Source organism: Canis aureus, chromosome 16 (genome assembly GCF_053574225.1).
Source record: "Canis aureus isolate CA01 chromosome 16, VMU_Caureus_v.1.0, whole genome shotgun sequence".
NCBI classification, from domain to species: Eukaryota; Metazoa; Chordata; class Mammalia; order Carnivora; family Canidae; genus Canis; species Canis aureus.
The window spans coordinates 58,069,521-58,088,603 of NC_135626.1; the positions used below are offsets into that span (position 1 = coordinate 58,069,521).

General features: G+C 43.3%; 1 protein-coding gene across 5 annotated transcripts in view; it reads left to right on the plus strand.

The window, feature by feature from the left end:
- Nucleotides 1–19,083, plus strand: part of NUP85 (nucleoporin 85) — a 47,413-nt gene that overhangs the window by 14,923 nt on the left and 13,407 nt on the right. For all 5 annotated transcript variants that reach the window (XM_077854189.1, XM_077854191.1, XM_077854190.1 and 2 more), the window contains 10 exons: nucleotides 1,451–1,544; nucleotides 4,220–4,382; nucleotides 6,719–6,789; nucleotides 8,669–8,712; nucleotides 10,803–10,872; nucleotides 12,303–12,424; nucleotides 16,228–16,362; nucleotides 16,468–16,590; nucleotides 16,990–17,121; nucleotides 17,474–17,580. In XM_077854189.1, the coding sequence (XP_077710315.1) occupies nucleotides 1,484–1,544; nucleotides 4,220–4,382; nucleotides 6,719–6,789; nucleotides 8,669–8,712; nucleotides 10,803–10,872; nucleotides 12,303–12,424; nucleotides 16,228–16,362; nucleotides 16,468–16,590; nucleotides 16,990–17,121; nucleotides 17,474–17,580 (1,028 nt within the window). In that variant the 5' untranslated portion in view covers nucleotides 1,451–1,483. The remainder of the gene's footprint in view (nucleotides 1–1,450; nucleotides 1,545–4,219; nucleotides 4,383–6,718; nucleotides 6,790–8,668; nucleotides 8,713–10,802; nucleotides 10,873–12,302; nucleotides 12,425–16,227; nucleotides 16,363–16,467; nucleotides 16,591–16,989; nucleotides 17,122–17,473; nucleotides 17,581–19,083) is intronic.

Here is a 19,083-nt window from a genome sequence, read left to right on the forward strand (position 1 = left end):
TCTATGTTTGTGTCTAATTTGTGTTTTGTCTATGGTGTGAGGTTTATTTTTTGCATATAGATACTCATTTCCTTCAGCACCACTGTGCGTAATACTTCCCCCTTGCCTGGCCTATTCATCCGTTAAGAATCTGCTAAAAAATCCTCTTTTGTGTTTATCTCTGTCTTAGCATTGCTCCACTTTTCTTACTGCCTGTTTATTGGACTTCTCAGTAGACTACTAGCTTTTGGAGGGCAGAAACTGTATTCTAACATTGTTGTATTTCTAGAGCACAGTACAGAAAAAGGCTTACTAGACATTGCTTAGTTGTTGGATGACTGCATTAGCCCTTTCTGAGAACTGACTGCACTTGTCTTGAGACCAGAATATTGCCAGCCAAATTTATTCTCTGGCAAAAATGTTTATGGAGTGCCAACTTTGTGCCAGGGTCTCTTCTAGGCAGTGAACAAGAATCCTGGAATCCCCTCCCCTTGCAAGCTTTTATGTATTTATAGGACAGATAACCATGTAGGAGAGTCATTTCAGGCACTGAAGAAATGCTGTTGTAGTCATATGAGAGTTGATGGTGACTTGGGTTAGACTGCTAGACATGGTAAGTGGTTGGATTCAGGCTTATTTAAGAGTAGAACGGGATTTACTGATTAGACAAAGGTCGTAAGGAAAAGAGAAGAATCGAAGATTGCTCCTAACAGTTTGGGAAAGGCTTTGTCCTGGTGGGAGAGACTTGGACGTGAGCACCAAGAATCCTTTTTGGTTCTGTTGTTATGGATATAGCTCTAGAGGTTAGGTAATCTATAAAGGTGTGAATTAGGTAGTTGAGTATATAAGGCTGAGGCCCAAAGGGGTTGATCTGAGTTGGGGAGAAAAAGTCTTCATTAAAGAGATGGCACAGAAGACATGGTATTGGAGGGCTCCTTTTAGTAAGTAAACAGTTGAGTTTATTTTTTATTTTTTAATTTTTTTTAATTTATTTATTTATGATAGTCACACACACGGGGGGGGGGGGGGGGGGGGCAGAGACATAGGCAGAGGGAGAAGCAGGCTCCATGCAGGGAGCCCAATGTGGAACTCGATCCTGGGACTCCAGGATCATGCCCTGAGCCAAAGGCAGATGCCCAACCACTGAGCTACCCAGGTGTCCCATCCTTTTTATTTTTTTAAAATCCTCTTTTTTAAACTATAGATTACTAAATTATATATAGTAATTGATTAAGGGTAGCTTTCCTTTATATCAACACTTGCAAAGTGGCAGGCTGGGTTGAGGTGCCTGGCAAAGCTCACTTGCTTATTCAGGGTTTAACACACTAGCTGATCTCAACCACACTCAGCTGTATATACATAGATCAGCTCTTAACTTTCATAACCATTTATTTCTAGGGTTATACTTGCAAATCAATTGAAAGCAAAGGCTCTAGTTAAAATAACAGTGTCTGTACCTTTATTTTACTAGTTGATTCCAGGAGTGAATTCCAAGAAGAAGCAAATGTGTTTTGACTGGGGTCCAGGGGAGATGCTGGTGTGTGAAACCTCCTTCAACAAAAACGGTAGGTTTTTTTCCCTTATTCTCTCAGATTTAACTAACTGCGGCAGTTGAACAAACTTTGTACCGTTTTCATTTTTGGAACCTTAGTTAAGATTTTTTTTTTTCTAAAGATTTTATTTATTTATTCATGAGAAACACACAGAGAGGCAGAGACACAGGCAGAGGGAGAAGCTGACTCCATGCAGGGAGCCCGACGCGGGACTTGATCCCAGGACTCCAGGATCAGGCCTTTGGACTGAAGGTGGCGCTAAACCGCTGAGCTACCCGGCTGCCCAAGTTGTTTAAGATTTTGATTCATTTATGAGATGTGGCAGATGTTGACTCTAAGGAAAAAAATTAATAATTTTTGTGGTGTGCCTTCATATTTAAAAATTTCAAGTTTTTTCCCATTCTTGACCAGAATGACTAAATTCCCTTCACAGTAGCTCCCGTACGGTGAAACCTTAGTTCTCCTAGCCCTTACCTTTGTATTATTGTGAATTTGATGAATTCTTATGGCTATTGATACAAAGCACAAAAGATCTGGAGAGTGAAATGGCTCTTCCTTGTTCTCTAAGCTCCTTCAGGTTTTGGACATGGATCTTTTCTTCCTGTGACAGACTCCTCTCGTAGCAAGATAAGGCTACATTTTGACATTTGATTTTGCTTTCTCCTTTTCAAGAGAAGTCTCTGCAAATGTTGAAGAGATTTTTTTTTGCAAATCTTCGACATGTTCTTTATCCAAATGTGGAGATTTTCCTCTTTTATAAAGAGGAGATTGATCTAATGAAAGTCTTATAATTTTGGCAAATCATGGGGTGTGCAGTTCATGCAATTTTGAAGTGCTATATAGTTTTTTTGTTTTTTGTTTTTTTTTCTTAATTTATGATAGTCACAGAGAGAGAGAGAGAGAGAGAGGCATAGACATAGGCAGAGGGAGAAGCAGGCTCCATGCACCGGGAGCCCGACGTGGGATTCGATCCCGGGTCTCCAGGATCGCGCCCTGGGCCAAAGACAGGCGCTAAACCACTGCGCCACCCAGGGATCCCCCATGAAGTGCTATAGTTAAAAAAATTTTTTTCGACGTGGTTTTCCTTGATTTTATTGTTGACCGTTGTCCCTGATGTTGCCAAATGTTTATGGGATATTTTGGTATTAAAGATCTCAAGCTTGGCAGAACTGTAGAAGCTGCCAAAGGGACAATTGCTTAGAATAGAACCTTCTTTGAATATGTCTGGCCTCTTTTCATACTTAATGGGAAAGCTTATCAGCATTTTTAGTTTGTCCTCGATTGTTGGAAACATGAGGTTTTCTGTTTATGTCTGTTGAAATCTCATTAGAGACAAGCCATTGAACATCATCAGCTTGTTCAAGAAGCTGTTATATAAGGAATTTCCACAAGTTGGTGGTTTATAATTTATCATTATAGAGCCTTTTTATCACTGTTCCAAAATATTTTAGTCAACTCTTGATTCTTTGTTTTAGGAGTAATGGCAGTACAAAATAATATAGAAATAATATTTATTTGAATTTGAGATTATATAAAATTTCAGCTGTAAGTTTATCTTTTTTTAGGCTATTTGTTTATTTGAGAGAGAGAGAGCACTGAAGCATGCTCATGCAAGGAGGGAGGGGCCTAGGGAGCTGAAGAAGCAGACTCGCAGAGCAGGGAGCCCAACCCAGTGTTCCATCCCAGGACTCTAGAATCATGACCTGAGCTGAAGGCAGATGCTTAACTGACTGAGCCTCCCAGGCACCCCTTGGCTGTAGGTTTATCTTATTTATTGAGTTATACATAGCTAATATTAAGTGACTTTAATTTTTTTCAATATATGTCAATTGATGGAGGGAAAAAGTAGTTCCAAAATAAGTTCAAGTCCCGTGTTGGGCCTACAGCTTGCATTTATTTATTTATTTATTTATTTGTTCATTCATTCATTCATTCATACATTCATACAGAGTGAGCATAAGCAGGTGGAACGTCAGAGAGAGAGGGAGCACCAGGCTCCCTGCTGAGCAGGGAGCTTGATGTAGGGGTCAATCCCAGGGTTCTGGAATCTTGACCTGAGCTGAAAGCAGATGTTTAACTGGCTGAGCTACCAGGCACCCCTTATTTTATTTTTTTAAAAGATTTTATTTTTAAGTAATCTCTATACCCAATGTGCAGCTCAGACTCACAACCCCAAGATAAAGAGTTGGACACTCTCCTACCCACTGAGCCAGCCAGAGCTTGCTTTAAAAAAATGAAAGAAAAAGTAAATTAATTAAAAAAAAACAACAGTAAAATACATAAGCCAGTGAGTTGAGGAGTAAAAGTCTGAGAGTAAACATTCATATTTAAGCAATTTACATGTAAATAATTGATAAATGATAATTCATACTTTTTTGGGGGATAGAGGCAGGAGTGTGAGTGGGGCGTGGGGAGCAGAGGGAGAAGGAAGAGAATCTTAGGCTCCATACTCAGCATAGAGGCCAATGTAGGGCTCAGTCTCACAACCCTCAGATCATGACCTGAGCCAAAGTCAAGAGTTAATTGCTTAACTGACTGATCTACCCAGACACCCCAATTTATACTTTAAAAATGAAATCAACAGCAAAGAAGCTGAAGCTTTTGTAATTAGATAACTCATTTAAAAATTTAAAGTGAGTTTTTGTATGAGGGTTATAATGATTGATACTAAAATTTTCCTGTTTCAGAAAAATCAGAGACCGAACCAGGCTGCCCCTTTATCTATATCATTCGAAAGGATATAGATGTTTACTCTCAGATCTTGAGAAAACTCTTCAATGAATCCCATGGAATCTTTGTGGGCCTCCAGAGAATTGAAGAAGAATTGACTGGAAAATCCAGAAAAGCACAGTAAGTAGGCTGCTAATGGGTGTTGAAGTCCAAAACTAAATTGTGAAAGCCAAATGAAATGTGTTGTCTTCTTTCTTTCTTTCTTTCTTTCTTTCTTTCTTTCTTTCTTTCTTTCATTTGAGAAAGAGCAAGTACACGGTGGGGAGAGGGTGCAGAAGGAAAGGGAAAAGCGCTCTCCCTTGAGCAGGGAGCCCAAGGCAATGTGGCAGGGCTCGATTTCAAGACCCTGGGACCCTGACCTGTGTTGAAGGTAGCCGCTTAGCCACCTGAGCCACCCAGGTGCCCCTGGAGCTTTTTTATTTTTTAATTAATCAATCATTTAATTAATTCATTCATTCATTCGAGACACAGGCAGAGGGAGAAGCAGGCTCCCCGCAAGAGTGGGACTTGATCCCAGACCCTGGGATCACGCCCTGAGCTGAAGGCAGATACCCAACTGCTGAGCCACCCAGGCATCCCTAAAGATTACATCTTTTTTTTTTTTTTTTTTTTTTTTTTATTTATGATAGTCACAGAGAGAGAGAGAGAAGGCAGAGATGCAGGCAGAGGGAGAAGCAGGCTCCATGCACCGGGAGCCCGACGTGGGATTCGATCCCGGGTCTCCAGGATCGCCCTGGGCCAAAGGCAGGCGCCAAACCGCTGCGCCACCCAGGGATCCCTAAAGATTACATCTTGATAACTAAACCAGTTGCTTTCTTGTGAATGTTTTAGTTTTGTCATTTTCTTTTTCTTTTTTTTTTTTTTTTTTAATTTTATTTATTTATGATAGTCACAGAGAGAGACAGAGGCAGAGAATAGGCAGAGGGAGAAGCAGGCTCCTCGCAGGGAGCCCGATGTGGGACTTGATCCTGGATCCCAGGATCACGACCTGAGCCAAAGGCAGGCGCCCAACTGCTGAGCCACCCAGGCGTCCCTCATTTTCTTTTTTAAAGACCTTATTTTGAACTAATTTTGGACTTACAGAAAAGGTAACAAAAATAATAGATTCCTGTGCATCTCTCACCCAGTTTTCTAACGTTAATATCTACATAGCCATATTATTGTTACTTGAACTAGGAAAATTACACATCAGTGTAAAGTGATTAAAGACTTCATTTGGATTTCCTTTTTTTTTTTTTTTTTTTTTTAAGATTTTATTTATTCATGAGATAGAAAGGCAGAAACATAGGCAGAGGGAGAAGCAGGCTCCCTATGGGGAGCCTGATGCAGGACTTGATCTTAGGACCCCGGGATCATGACCTGAGCCAAGGCAGACACTCAACCACTGAGCCACCCAGGTGCTCCTTCATTTGAATTTCACCAGTTATTTCTCTAATGCCCTTTTTTCTTTTCTGCATCTCAGGTTGCATTTGGTTTTTATCCCTTAGTCTCTTTCATGACCTTGACACTTTTGAAAAATATCAACCAGCTATTTTGGTGACTGTCCCTCCATTTGGGTTTCTCCAGTGTTTTCTCATGATTGGACAAAGGTGGTGCATTTTTAGTAAGAATACCACAGAACTGGTATGTGTCTTCAGTACATCATGTCATGGGATTCATGATGTTGATGTCTTATACTGGTTTTGTGGACCTTGATTACTTCAGTGGTTTCTACTTGGTTTCTCCACTATGAAGTTACCATCCTTCCCTTTGTGACTAGTAAGTATTTGGAGAAGAAATTTTGAGATTATGCAAATTGTATTTCTCCATGGGCAGCCCCGGTGGCTCTGTGGTTTAGCGCCACCTTCAGCTCAGGGTGTGATCCTGGAGACCCGGGATCGAGTCCCACGTCGGTCTCCCTGCATGGAGTCTGCTTCTCCCTCTGCCTGTGTCTCTGCCTCTCTCTCTTTCTCTCTCTCTCTCTCTCTCTCTCTGAGAGACAGAGAAAAAAAAATAAAAAAAAATTTTTTATTTGAACCACTAGTTTCACTAGTGTCCATCAGTGGATATCATCTTTTTTTTTTTTTTTAAAGATTTTATTTATTCATGAGAGACACCAAGAGAGAGGCAGAGACACAGGCAGAGGGAGAAGCAGGCTCCCTGTGGGGAGCCCCATGTGGGACTTGATCCTGGGTCTCCAGACCACACTCTGGGCTGAAGGCAGGTGCCAAACCTCTGAGCCACCCAGGGATTCCCCCAACAATTAATATGAATTCATGGATATTTATTTTATTGTGTGGGTTATCTCATGTGTTACTCATTTTGATGCTCAAGTTGTTAAAACTTTGGCTGTTAGAAACTCCTTCAGGTTGGTTCCTGTCTTTGAGCAAGCTCCTATCTTCTATTGAGAACTTCCTTCCTTTTTGTCACCACAAGATGCTCCAGGCTCATCTTGTGTGTCATTTCCTTTTTTGTAGGTTGGTTCGAGTGAGTAAGAACTACCGCTCAGTCATAAGAGCATGTATGGAGGAAATGCACCAGGTTGCAAGTAAGGATTTTATGTGTGTACATGTGAGAGTAATTGAAATGTTTGGTTATAAATACCGCAAGAGAAAATGTATTTGACTTCACAGTTTAAAACTCTTAACTTTCCTATATAATCCATAATTTTTTGGCAGTTATCTTAAGTACATTTTAAAAAAATATTTTATTTATTTATTTGAGAGAGAGAGCATGAGAACATGAGGGGTAGAGGCAGAGAGAGAAGCAGGCTCCCTGCTAAGCAGGGAGCTCGATGTGGGACTCAATCCCAGGACCGTGAGATGACCTGAGACAAGGGCAGATGCTCAACCCACTGAGCCACTCAGACAGCCCTCTTAATAAGCACATTTTTCAAGTTAGAACATACTGAGTCGAGCAGCCCGGGTGGCTCAGTAGTTTAGCGCCACCTTCAGCCCAGGGCCTGACCCTGGAGACCAGGGATCAAGTCCCATGTCGGGCTCCCTGCATGGAGCCTGCTTCTCCCTCTGCCTGTGTCTCTGCCTCTCTCTCTGTGTCTCTCATGAATAAATAAATAAAATCTTTAAAAACAAAACATACTGAGTCGACAGGTGTGAGACTAGCAGCCAAATTAACAGTCTTTGAAAATCACATTCCTGGTTCTTTAACTTTGGTGATTTATTTATTTATTTTTAAAAGATTTATTTTGAGAGAGAAAGTGTGAGTGTTGGGGGAAGGGCAGAAGGAGAAAGCTTTTTGTTTTTTTTTTTTTAAAGATTTTATTTATTCATGAGAGACAGAGGCAGAGGCAGAGACACAGGCAGAGGGAGAAGCAGGCTCCATGCAGGAAGCCCGATGTGGGACTCAATTTCAGTACTCCAGGATCATGACCTGAGCCAGAGGCTCAACCATTGAGCCACCCAGGAGTCCCTTAAACAGATTCTGCTGATCATACAGTCTAATTGAGGGCCTGATCTCAAGATGCTGAGATCAGGAACTGAGCAGAAACCAAGAGTTGTTCCTTTAACTGACTGAACCACCCTGGTGCCCCACCCTTTGTGATTTAAAGTAACCATAACCATGAGAGCCACGCCTGGATGCCTGGATGCTGAGTAGTCCTTTTTTTTTTTTTTTTTTTTTAAGATTTTATTTATTCATGAGAGACACACAGAGAAAGAGGCAGAGACACAGGCAGAGGGAAAAGCAGACTCCACGCAGGGAGCCCGACGTGGGACTCGATCCTGGGTCCCCAGGATCACGCCCTGGGCTAAAGGCGGCACTAAACCGCTGAGCCACCCGGGCTGCCCTTATTTTTTTTTTTTTTTAAAGATTTATTTATTTATTCATGAGAGACACAGAGAGAGGCAGAGACACAGGCAAAGGGAGAAGCAGTCCTCATACAGGTAGCCTGATGCGGGACTCGATCCTGGATCCTGTGAGTCTAAGGCAGACACTCAACCACTGAGCCACCCAAGTGTCCCCCCAGAGTAGAGTCTTTTATAACCTGATGGTCTCTTGTTTGCTGTTTGCAGTTGAAAGTGTTGCTTGTAACTTGAGGGCATTGAGTTTGTGAATCACTGATCTGCAACAAAGAGGAAGCATTTTTTAAAATCTGTATTGAAGGGGCTCCTCAGTGGCTCAGTCAGTTAAGTGCCTGACTCTTGGATTCTTCTCAGGTCATGATCTTAGGGTCCTGAGATGGAGCTTTATATCAGCTTGCACTGAATGTGGAGTCTGCTTAAGATTCTCTCTTCCTCTGCTCCCTCCCCCACCCCTATGCACTCTCAAAAAAAAAAAAAAAAAGATCTGTAGTGAAAATGGGTGATCACTAGAGGAAACAAAGGTACAAGCCAAAGAACCTGGTATGTGAAGCTATAACTATGAGAATAAAATTTCAGTGTTCACTTACAATGTTTTGTGTTTGTTAGTTGCTGCCAAAGATCCAGCCAGTGGTCGCCAGTTCAGCAGCCAGGTAAGGGGAGGACCACCTTTGTTGTTCTGCTGGCACCATTATGTCCTTCTGTGTCCTGTGTCTTTTTTTTTTTTTTTTTTTAATTTTTATTTATTTATGATAGTCACACACACACAGAGAGAGAGAGAGAGAGAGAGAGGCAGAGACACAGGCAGAGGGAGAAGCAGGCTCCATGCACCGGGAGCCCGACGTGGGACTCGATCCCCGGTCTCCAGAATCGCGCCCTGGGCCAAAGGCAGGCGGCAAACCGCTGCGCCACCCAGGGATCCCTGTGTCCTGTGTCTTTAGCACCCACCTGGGGTGACTTTGCAATCGTTTCTTGTTGTGGTCTGTGTTTTATTTTTCATTTATTTATTTTTTATTTTTTTAAATTTTTATTTATTTATGATAGTCACATAGAGAGGCAGAGACATAGGCAGAGGGAGAAGCAGGCTCCACGCACTGGGAGCCCAACGTGGGATTCGATCCCGGGTCTCCAGGATCGCGCCCTGGGCCAAAGGCAGGTGCCAAACCGCTGCGCCACCCAGGGATCCCGATGTTGTCTGTGTTTTAAAGATTTATTTATTTGAGAGCGTGTGTGCCTGTGAGCAGGGGGAAGGGCAAAGGGGGAGAGTGAATCTCCAACAGACTCTCCACTGAGTGGTGAGCCATACAAGCTGGATATAGGAGCTGGATGCAGGGCTTGATCCAATTCTTATGGGAAATGAGTTTCCAGGTTTAAAAAAAAAATTTTTTTTTTTAAGATTTTATTTGAGAGAGAGTGCAAGAGAGAGAACACAAGTTGGGGGAGGCAGAGGGAGAGAGAGAAGCAGACTGCTTAGCAGGAATCCCAATGCAGGGCTCGATCCCACGACCCTGAGATCATGACCTGAACTGCAGGCAGACACTCAACCAACTGAGCCACCCAGGTGTCCTGAGTTTCCAGTTCTTCTGGGAAATGTCAGTCCTAACATTTTGTCACCTGAGATAGCTGAGCATTTGGAACCACCATTTATAATTTTTTTTTTAATTTTTATTTATTTATGATAGTCACAGAGAGAGAGAGAGAGGCGCAGAGACACAGGCAGAGGGAGAAGCAGGCTCCATGCACCGGGAGCCCGATGTGGGACTCGATCCCGGGTCTACCAGGATCGCGCCCTGGGCCAAAGGCAGGCGCCAAACCGCTGCGCCACCCAGGGATCCCTGGAACCACCATTTATTATTATAAACTGTACTCAGTTCATGAACCCATATTTTTACTGAGTTGTTTACTTTAGTCGGCACTGGAAGATGACTGAAAGAATTCTCTTTCTTTGGTAGAATCTTGATAATGTTCAAACTCAATAAATACGGACTAGTGCACTATCTTCTAGTGTGCTCTAGTGCACAGTCAGCAAAGCATTTCCACTTATGAATAAGGTAGTCTTTGTGTATGAAAGGATGGTGGGGGAGAGGAGACTGCATATTCCTGAAGGCAGGGTCAAGACCTGATTTATTTTTGGGTCTTTTATTGGATTTGCCTTTTAACAGATTTTTTTAAAACTTTAGTCCCTTGAGTACCAACTTCACAATTTTTGCTGTATCTGTAGAATTCTTAATATTATTTACTGAATATTTTTCTAAAAATCATCTTCCATTTTACTCAGAGCCTCTTTCTATTTTTTTTTTTTTTTTTTTTTTATGATAGTCACACACACAGAGAGAGAGAGAGAGGCAGAGACATAGGCAGAGGGAGAAGCAGGCTCCATGCAGCGGGAGCCCGATGTGGAATTCGATCCCGGGTCTCCAGGATCGCGCCCTGGGCCAAAGGCAGGCGCTAAACCGCTGCGCCACCCAGGGATCCCAGAGCCTCTTTCTAAATCATAGTATTCGTGAAGACCATGGGTGTGATGAGATAGTTTAATGTACAGTATAAGAGAATAAAATTAAAACAAGAACCATTAAAATAAAAAGTTCTGAAGTTCTCTCACGGGTTTCCCATAGGGAACATTCAGTAATTATTGAGTTAATAATAAATGACCGTCATATGATTCAAGCCCTGCTTCATTCCTTTGCTCTAAGAAATCTCAGAAATGTTTTCATTTAAAACTTTATCTCCATTTCTTCCTTAGGTCTCTATATTGTCAGCAATGGAGCTCATTTGGAACCTTTGTGAGATTCTTTTTATTGAAGTAGCCCCAGGTAAGCATGGAATCACCCCTTCACATCATCAAAAGTGTTCCCTTGCCCTTTCCTATTTGTCTTTCCTGCATAGCTGATGAGTTTTATTGCCACTAATGCTCTTTTCATCGTTCTTCATCAGCGTAACCAGCAGAAAGCCGTATGTAACACCCAAAGGAGCCTGCCTGCCGTTTTGTCAGCTACTACAAAAAGTCAGAATGCCTTCTAAAAACCAAAAATGTTGGGCAGATGACCCCTCAAAAAAAGAACAAAAACAAAACCATACTGAACAATGGTGGTGACAAGGGTGGTCAGGATTTATATGATGGACTGGTCAAGCTTAAAAAAGTTCTGGGAGAATCAGGGGAGAGGTGTGGAATGGGTTCTCCCTTCCAGCCTTGGAAAGAACAAACTCTGTCCACTCCTTGATCTCAGACTTCTGGCCTCCAGAAATGTGAAGCAATAAAGATTGGTTGTTAAAATAAAAAAAAATTTAAAAAAGGAAAAGAGTTTTAGGGATGTGAGGAGGGATTAAGTGGTGAGAGGAGAATTCTGTCCCCCGTGATTGGGGCAGGGGCAGCCCTACATGTGAACTGTCCACTCCAAATTATTCCATGTTCTTGAACTAAATTGTGGTCGGTATGGTATCATGGCTTGAGTGGGCTGTCTGTGGAGGTGCGGCAGGCTTTTTCGCATTCTCTTGATGGTTTATGTTTGCTGTTGTCCACAAATGAGTGTTTATAAATAATCTCTGTGCAGTCATAGCTTTTTACTCTTACTCCCACTAAAGCCCTGAGCAATGTGAAACTAAAAATTAGTTGTTTAGTATTTACCTCGTCCAGTATATTTTGAGGGCTGTAGCTATCTATATTTTTATCGTTGTTACATACTTAGCACCTAATCAGTACCAATCCCTACCTGGTCATTTCTTACATAGCCATTGAGTATTGCATAGTAGTGATGAATTCGGAATGGAGGGGGTGGTGAGATTCAGCCCCTTTTTTTTTTTTTTTTAACTTTTTTTTTTTTTTTTTTAAGATTTTATTTATTTGTTCATGCGAGACACAGGGAGAGGGGCAGAGACCTAGGCAGAGGGAGAAGCAGGCTCCCCACAGATAGCCCAATGCAGGAGTTGATCCCCAAACCCGGGATCACTCCCTAAGCCGAAGGCAGATGTCTGCTCAGCCGGTGAGCCACCCGGGTGTCCCAGATTCAGCCTTTTCAAAGAGTCATGAAAGGTGGAACTTCCTGGCTCAGAGGAAGTATTTGTAAAGGTCCATTTCCTAGCCCAGTCCTTTATTCAGGACCAAAGGGGTGCCTACCTAAGCGAGATCAGCCACTTCCTACATAGTCATTTGTCTGCCGTACATACTCTGTCTGTGCTTGGGAGGTGGAGTTTGCTGCAGATGAAGCTGAGGTTTTTAATGTGTAATGAGAGTCTTTCCTCCCAGCTGGCCCTCTCCTCCTTCACCTCCTTGACTGGGTCCGACTGCATGTGTGTGAAGTGGACAGTTTATTGGCAGATGTCCTGGGCAGTGAGAATCCAAGCAAACATGAGAGCTTTTGGAACTTGGTAAGCATCTCTTGCAGTCTGACCCTCCTGACTTCCACCTTGTATTCTGTTTTTCCCAGTGCTTGTTGGTGGTCCTGAGGATTGCCTTCTGAGCCTTGTTTACACTCAGACTGGCTCTTTGGGTCTGTGATTTATGGAGATGCTCTTAGATCTTTTCTTCTCTGCTCCATAGGAGAGTTTAGCACTAAGTTGTCGTGTAAGAGAAGTAATGCTTTATAAATGTTCCAGTAAGCAGGGAAACTTAATTTCTTTGTGAATCTAAGAAAGAGAAGAAGTGATAAAACTGATTGATAGAGGCTGGTGGAGGAGTGGGAGGTTAATGTAAATGAGCAGGACGGGTTTTGAGGTGATATAAATGTTCTAAAACTAGATTATAGTGATGGTACGCAACTCTGTAAACTTGCTATATATGTAGGTGAATGTTCATACTGTGAAAATTATAACTCCATATAGCTATTAAAAACAAAAAGCTCGATGATCCTGAAGTCATTTGAATTTTCAATTTGGAAGTCAGTACGTATATTGGGGCTATGTGTGTATGTATGTATGTATGTATGTATGCTGTGCCTATTGACCTGTGACCTAGTTGGGAGGGACGGGGGAAAAGGTTGCTAGTTGACCTGAATAATGGAAAGTTGATTAAACTTAAAATCTGAAATTCCGGTAAAGAATTGTTACCAGTGATGCTATTTCTGGGCCTTTTGTTGCTGGGAGATCTGTATAAGTGGAGGGAGAGCTTGCTCAGGATATATTGGGCCCAGATTTTGAGTCTCTGATTTATTCACTGAGTATTTATTGAGTGCTCCTATTTGCAAGGCACTGAGGAAACAACCATGACCAAACTGGGCAAAGATTACTGCCCTTATGAAGTTTACATCCTATCCTCGTGGGGAGACAGGAAATAAATACAGAAACAAAATATGCAGCGTGCCTCACAGTGAAGCATTGTGGTGTGGAGAGCCGTAAAGCCAAGGTGGGGAATTGGCAATGGTAGAGCCAGGGAATCCAGAAAGGCCTTCCTCATGAGATGATGTGGGAGGAGCGATGCTGGGCCAAAGAAGGGGAGAGAATGTTGCAGACAGTGAGACCTGTAGGCACTCCGACCTGAAGGCACAATGAGATGAGGTGCAGTGTGAACAAGAGCATGAGTTGGGGACATAAGGGCAGAGAGTCACAGGGTCAGATCGTAGAGTCCCCTAGACTGTTATAAGGCCTTTAACTTTGAGAGAGGTAGGAGAGTGGGGTGGTGAGAACATGGTCTGTGGTGCCAGACTGCCTGTGTTAGCATCCTGGCTCTGCCTCTTACTAGCTGTGGGGTCTTAAATGAGTTACTTAACAGCTATTAGTTTCTTCTGTATAATGCAGATGATAATAAGATTATATTTAAGATTATTTTATTTATGATTAGGGTGCCTGGGTGGCTCAGTCATTTATTTAAGCATCTGACTTCAGCTCAGATCATGATCTTAGGGTCTAGGGATCAAGTTGTGTGGGGCTCCCCACTTAGCGGGGAGTCTGCTTGTTCCTCTCCTTCTGCCCCTTCCCCCACTTGTGCATATGTGCTCTCAAATAAGTAAAATCTTTTTTTTTTAAGATTTTAAAAATTTATTTGACAGAGCATAGGCAGAGGGAGTGGCAGGCAGAGAGAGAGAGAGAGAGAGAAAGCAGGCCCCCACTGAGCAGGGAGACCGATTTGGGACTCGATCCCAGGACCCTGGAATCATGACCTGAACTGAAGGCAGATGCTTAATCAACAGAGCCACTGAGGTGCCCCTCCAATAATAAAAAATCATGAAAAAGATTGTTATGGTTAAAGGACATAAACGTGTGTAAACTAGTTGATAGACCCAACCCCTGAGTCAGATGGGGTTAGGGGCATTGGAGAGTTGAGCAGTCATGTCATGATCTGACATAGGTTCTCAAGGCTCTCTGGCTGCCCTACTGAGGATAGAGCAAGGGAGAAGCAGAGATCAGTCTAGATGGTACTAAACCAGGCAAAGATGGTGGTGACCTGGACAAGGATGGGAGCTGAGCAGAGGAGGTGGTGAGAAGTCATTAAATTCTGGATGCAGTTTACAGGTATTATTGATGGGATTTGCTAATAGATTGGACGTGCATGTGTAAGAAATAGGAGAATGTGGGAAAATCAGGTTGGTAAATTGGAGGCAGCCAGGTGTTTACTTTCAGACATGCTACATTTAAGATGCCTGTGAGATCCAAGTGGAGACACTGTCCAGGCAGTATGGTATACAAGTCTGGAATCCAGAAAAGGAAGTACAGACTAGAGAGAAATTGGGTATTTGTCAGCATGTATATATTTGGTTTTTTGAGCATGACTTAGTACAGGAAAATGTTACTTTGTATGTTTTACATATTGTGTGTATATACTGTTGGTTGTCATTAGTCATGACAGGGTCTATAAAATTGCCTGGAACATGTATTGATGATAACCAATGCAAAGTTCTTTGAGCCTCTGATCTCATTTTTGTCACCTGATCAGTGTATAACCTTGTTTTATGTATGTTTTTATTTAAAGACACCTTATTTGATACACATTATTGACTCATTAACATTGAACTTATGGCCAACAACACTGTATTGCATGCCTGAATGAAGCTTATCTAACATACATTTTCTACTTATGGACCATCATCCATTCTTAGCACTTAGAAACACTATGTAGCACTTAGCACTATGCTTGGAGGCTCAACAAAAAGCACAAAAATACAAAAAAAAAATGATACTAGATAGATCCTTTTTTTTTTTTTTTTTAAAGATTTTATTTATTCATGAAAGAGAGGCAGAGACACAGGCAGAAGGAGAAGCAGGCCCCATGCAGGGAGCCTGATGTGGGTCTCGATCTTGGGACCCCAGGATCACACCCTGGGTCGAAGGCAGGCACTAAATCGCTGAGCCACCCAGGGATCCCCTAGATAGATCCTGAAAAAGACACTTGTTTAGTTTGAGAGTTGATACAGGAAGGTAGAGTGCCACCTGGTTCAACTTCAGCTGGGAATGTGCAGTGACTCAAATTTTTTGCCACTCTGTGCATCTCCAAAAGTAATGGTGAAAGTACCTCACATATACTGATTTTTGGGGTTACAAATAAATGTTAACAAATAGGCAAATTCACAAATATGAAATCTCTGAATAAAGAGGATTGACTATATTGATTGACTATATTGTATGCGTGTGTACATATTTTTTATTTGAACTAAAACTTTTATGAACCAATCTTTATTTGATGTACTATGCCGTTTTCTGTTTCATTCATTTATTTTTTTTAATTTTTATTTATTTATGATAGTCACAGAGAGAGAGAGAGAGAGGCAGAGACGCAGGCAGAGGGAGAAGCAGGCTCCATGCACCGGGAGCCCCATGTGGGATTCGATCCCGGGTCTCCAGGATCGCGCCCTGGGCCAAAGGCAGGCGCTAAACCTCTGCGCCACCCAGGGTTCCCTCATTCATTCATTTATTAAGTAAATTCTGCATCCAGTGTGGGGCTTGAACTCATGATCCCAAGATTAAGAGTTGCATGCTCTACTTGACTGATCTAGCCAGGTGTCCGCATTTCATTTATTTTTAAAAATTCGGTTGCAATCTGTTGCAACCCAATCAAATTGGGTTATAACATGCAGTTTGAAAAGCATGGTCTAGTTTAAAACCATTAGACTGGGTGAGCTAGACTACTGCTGGAGAGAAGAAACTATCATATGTCCACAAGCCTGGGAAACCAAAGTGTGGATTGAGGAGACTGGCTTCTGGCCTCCATGCAATATTCATGTTCTTGTGTGTCCTCCCAGGTGACCATCTTGGTGCTACAGGGCCGGCTGGATGAGGCTCGGCAGATGCTCTCCAAGGAAGCTGATGCCAACCCCTCCTCTGCAGGCATGTGCCGAATCCTGGGGGACCTGATGAGGACAATGCCCGTTCTCAGTGTATGTGGGAGCAGCCCTGTTTTGCTGGGTCACATGAGAGGGATTTGTTCATTAAGCACAGGGGGTTACTGTAGTGACAGCATCTCACTGTGTCTCTCCCCTTAGCCTGGTAACACCCAGACACTGACAGAGCTGGAGCTGAAGTGGCAGCATTGGCATGAGGAATGTGAGCGTCACCTCCAGGACAGCACATTTGCTGCCAGCCCTCACCTGGAGTCTCTCTGCAAGGTCAGTGGGAAGGAAGTCCACGTTGGGGTCCAGGTTGGAGCTGTGACATCCAACACAACAACAACAGGAACACAGTCCTCTTTGGACAGGCTGTCCATCAGCTCTGCCAGGAAAGAGAGAGCTTTCAGACCAGGTGTTCTTATTGAGATCAGGGGGGGTGTTTTCTGGTTTCTTTTAATTTTATTTAGTTGAGAGAGAGAGAGATAATGAGCCAGAGAGAGGGAGAAGCAGGCTTCTTGCTGAGCAGAGAGCCCAATGTAGGGGTCATTCCCAGGACCCCAGGATCATGACCTGAGCCAAAGGCAGGCACTTAACCAACTGAGCCACCTAGTGCCCAAGGTCAAGAGAGTTAACAGAGAAGTTGGCTCTGGAACTGAGAGAAGATGTCTCTTTCCTTAGATCTTGCTAGGAGATGAAGCCGCCTTGTTGGAGCAAAAGGAGCTTCTGAATAACTGGTATCATTTCCTAGTGACCCGGCTCCTGTATTCTCATCCCACAGTAAAACCCATTGACCTGCACCTTTATGCCCAGGTGAGCCTGAACTCCAAGGGATGGTGGTGGGTAATAGGAATCCTGGGGGCTAGGTCATTTTCAGTGTGCGACCTCTTTGAGTTGAACCTCCCTGAAGAACAGGAAAGGTCTTTCCTTTGCTCCCCCCATCTTTTATTTTTATAGTAACCTCTGCCCCCAACATGGGGCTCAAACTCATGACCCTAGAGATCAAGAGTTGCACATTCTTCCAACTGAGCCAGCCAGGTGCCCCATTTTTGAAGGACCCCATTGCCCTTCTCCAGGGTTCCCTACACAGCAGCCCTGCCTGCCCCCTTGAGTCTCTCTTTCCATCTGGGAATTGAGTTCCAGTTCCATCACCACCTTTCCACAGTCCAGCCTTGACCTGTTTCTGGGAGGTGAGAACAGCCCAGAACCCCTGGACAACATCTTGCTGGCCGCCTTTGAGTTTGACATCCACCAAGTGATCAAGGAGTGCAGGTAGGACCTGCTGTGCCACCACCCTTGGCTGTCTTTAGGGGTACAGTTTGGGACACTAAGTATACTCGGGGTTCTGCAACATCACCGTCATCCTTTCTTAGAATGTCTCATTCCTTCTTACTGGTGTCTTAACTTTCTTTCCACTGACCTGCTCCACTCCTGAGCCACATGCAGGTAGATAATGGCTGCTCTCTAGACAAGCTTAGGGACCTTCCTGGGGCTCAAGTCCTACTGTGTTTATAATAGTTTTCGTTTCAGGGTTGTTTACTTGAACAACATTGCAGTAGGTTACTTTGATATTTAAAACCAAGAAAAACCCAGCAAGCCTATTTCTTGGAACCTGATGGGTATTCAAACCACCTTAAGAGAGAGCGCTTCTCAATAGTCTCCCTTTCAGGTTTCCCTTTCTGGTGACCTGTGGGCTGTCACACTCTGGCTGAGTCTGTTTAGCGCAGGGGTTCCACACCATCCCTCTCCTCAAGCAGGTAGGTATCTTATCAGTGCATTGGACCTTCAGCAAGGTGGGAATGGGAGTGTCAGACAGAATGAATCGAAGGTAGGGATCCCTGAGTGGCGCAGCGGTTTGGCGCCTGCCTTTGGCCCAGGGCGCGATCCTGGAGACCCGGGATCGATTCCCACGTCGGGCTCCCTGCATGGAGCCTGCTTCTCCCTCTGCCTGTGTCTCTGCCTCTCTCTCTCTGTGACTATCATAAATAAATAAAAATTAAAAAAAAAAAAAAAAAAAAAAGAATGAATCGAAGGTACAAGGTGTCAGAAATTTCCATATATAGTAAGTGAGACAGTTTGGCATCCCTTCTTATGCAGCCTGGTCAAGTGGCTACTGCATTGAAGACTCCCGGAAGGGAGACCATTGGGAACTACAGCAGACGACCTTGCTCAGTATTGAATTCATTGACCTCAACTGGATCTTACTCAGCACATCTGGCCAGTGGGGAAGGGGTCCCTTCCTGCGATGCTCCTCTTGTTTGAGCCAGAAGAAAGCCAAGATTTCCAGAAAATAGAGCTAGATTTGGAGAAAGAAAACTGGGTTTTGTGTTCATATTCTTTTCACAGACATGTAGCTGGAGCTGAAAGATGACTTCCAGAATCCGGCTGATTGCAGGGTGGGGAGGGGGGGGCATCTGCACAGAGCAGTTAGCGAGAATAACTTACAAAGGTGCACACACATGTCATTATTTGGCTTTGTCATTGTCTCTGCCTATTATTCAAAGTAATGGGCATTCCTAAATATACTTAGTCTGTTACAGCAGTGGGTTATTTCTACCAGGACTTCCTTTCTAAGCCACATCTGAATTTTTGGGAACAAATCAGATTTGAGCAGAACCGGAAGGAAGGACAATGAAAAGAGAAAGCACCCTGTTCTCTGCAGTGACAGTAGAAGAAAGAGAGGGTGCCAGTGAAGAGGCGGGGCTTTGATGAATGCCGCAGAAAATGGCATCACCCTCCTGCCAGTCACACATAAGGAAGGATCAGTCTCTCGGC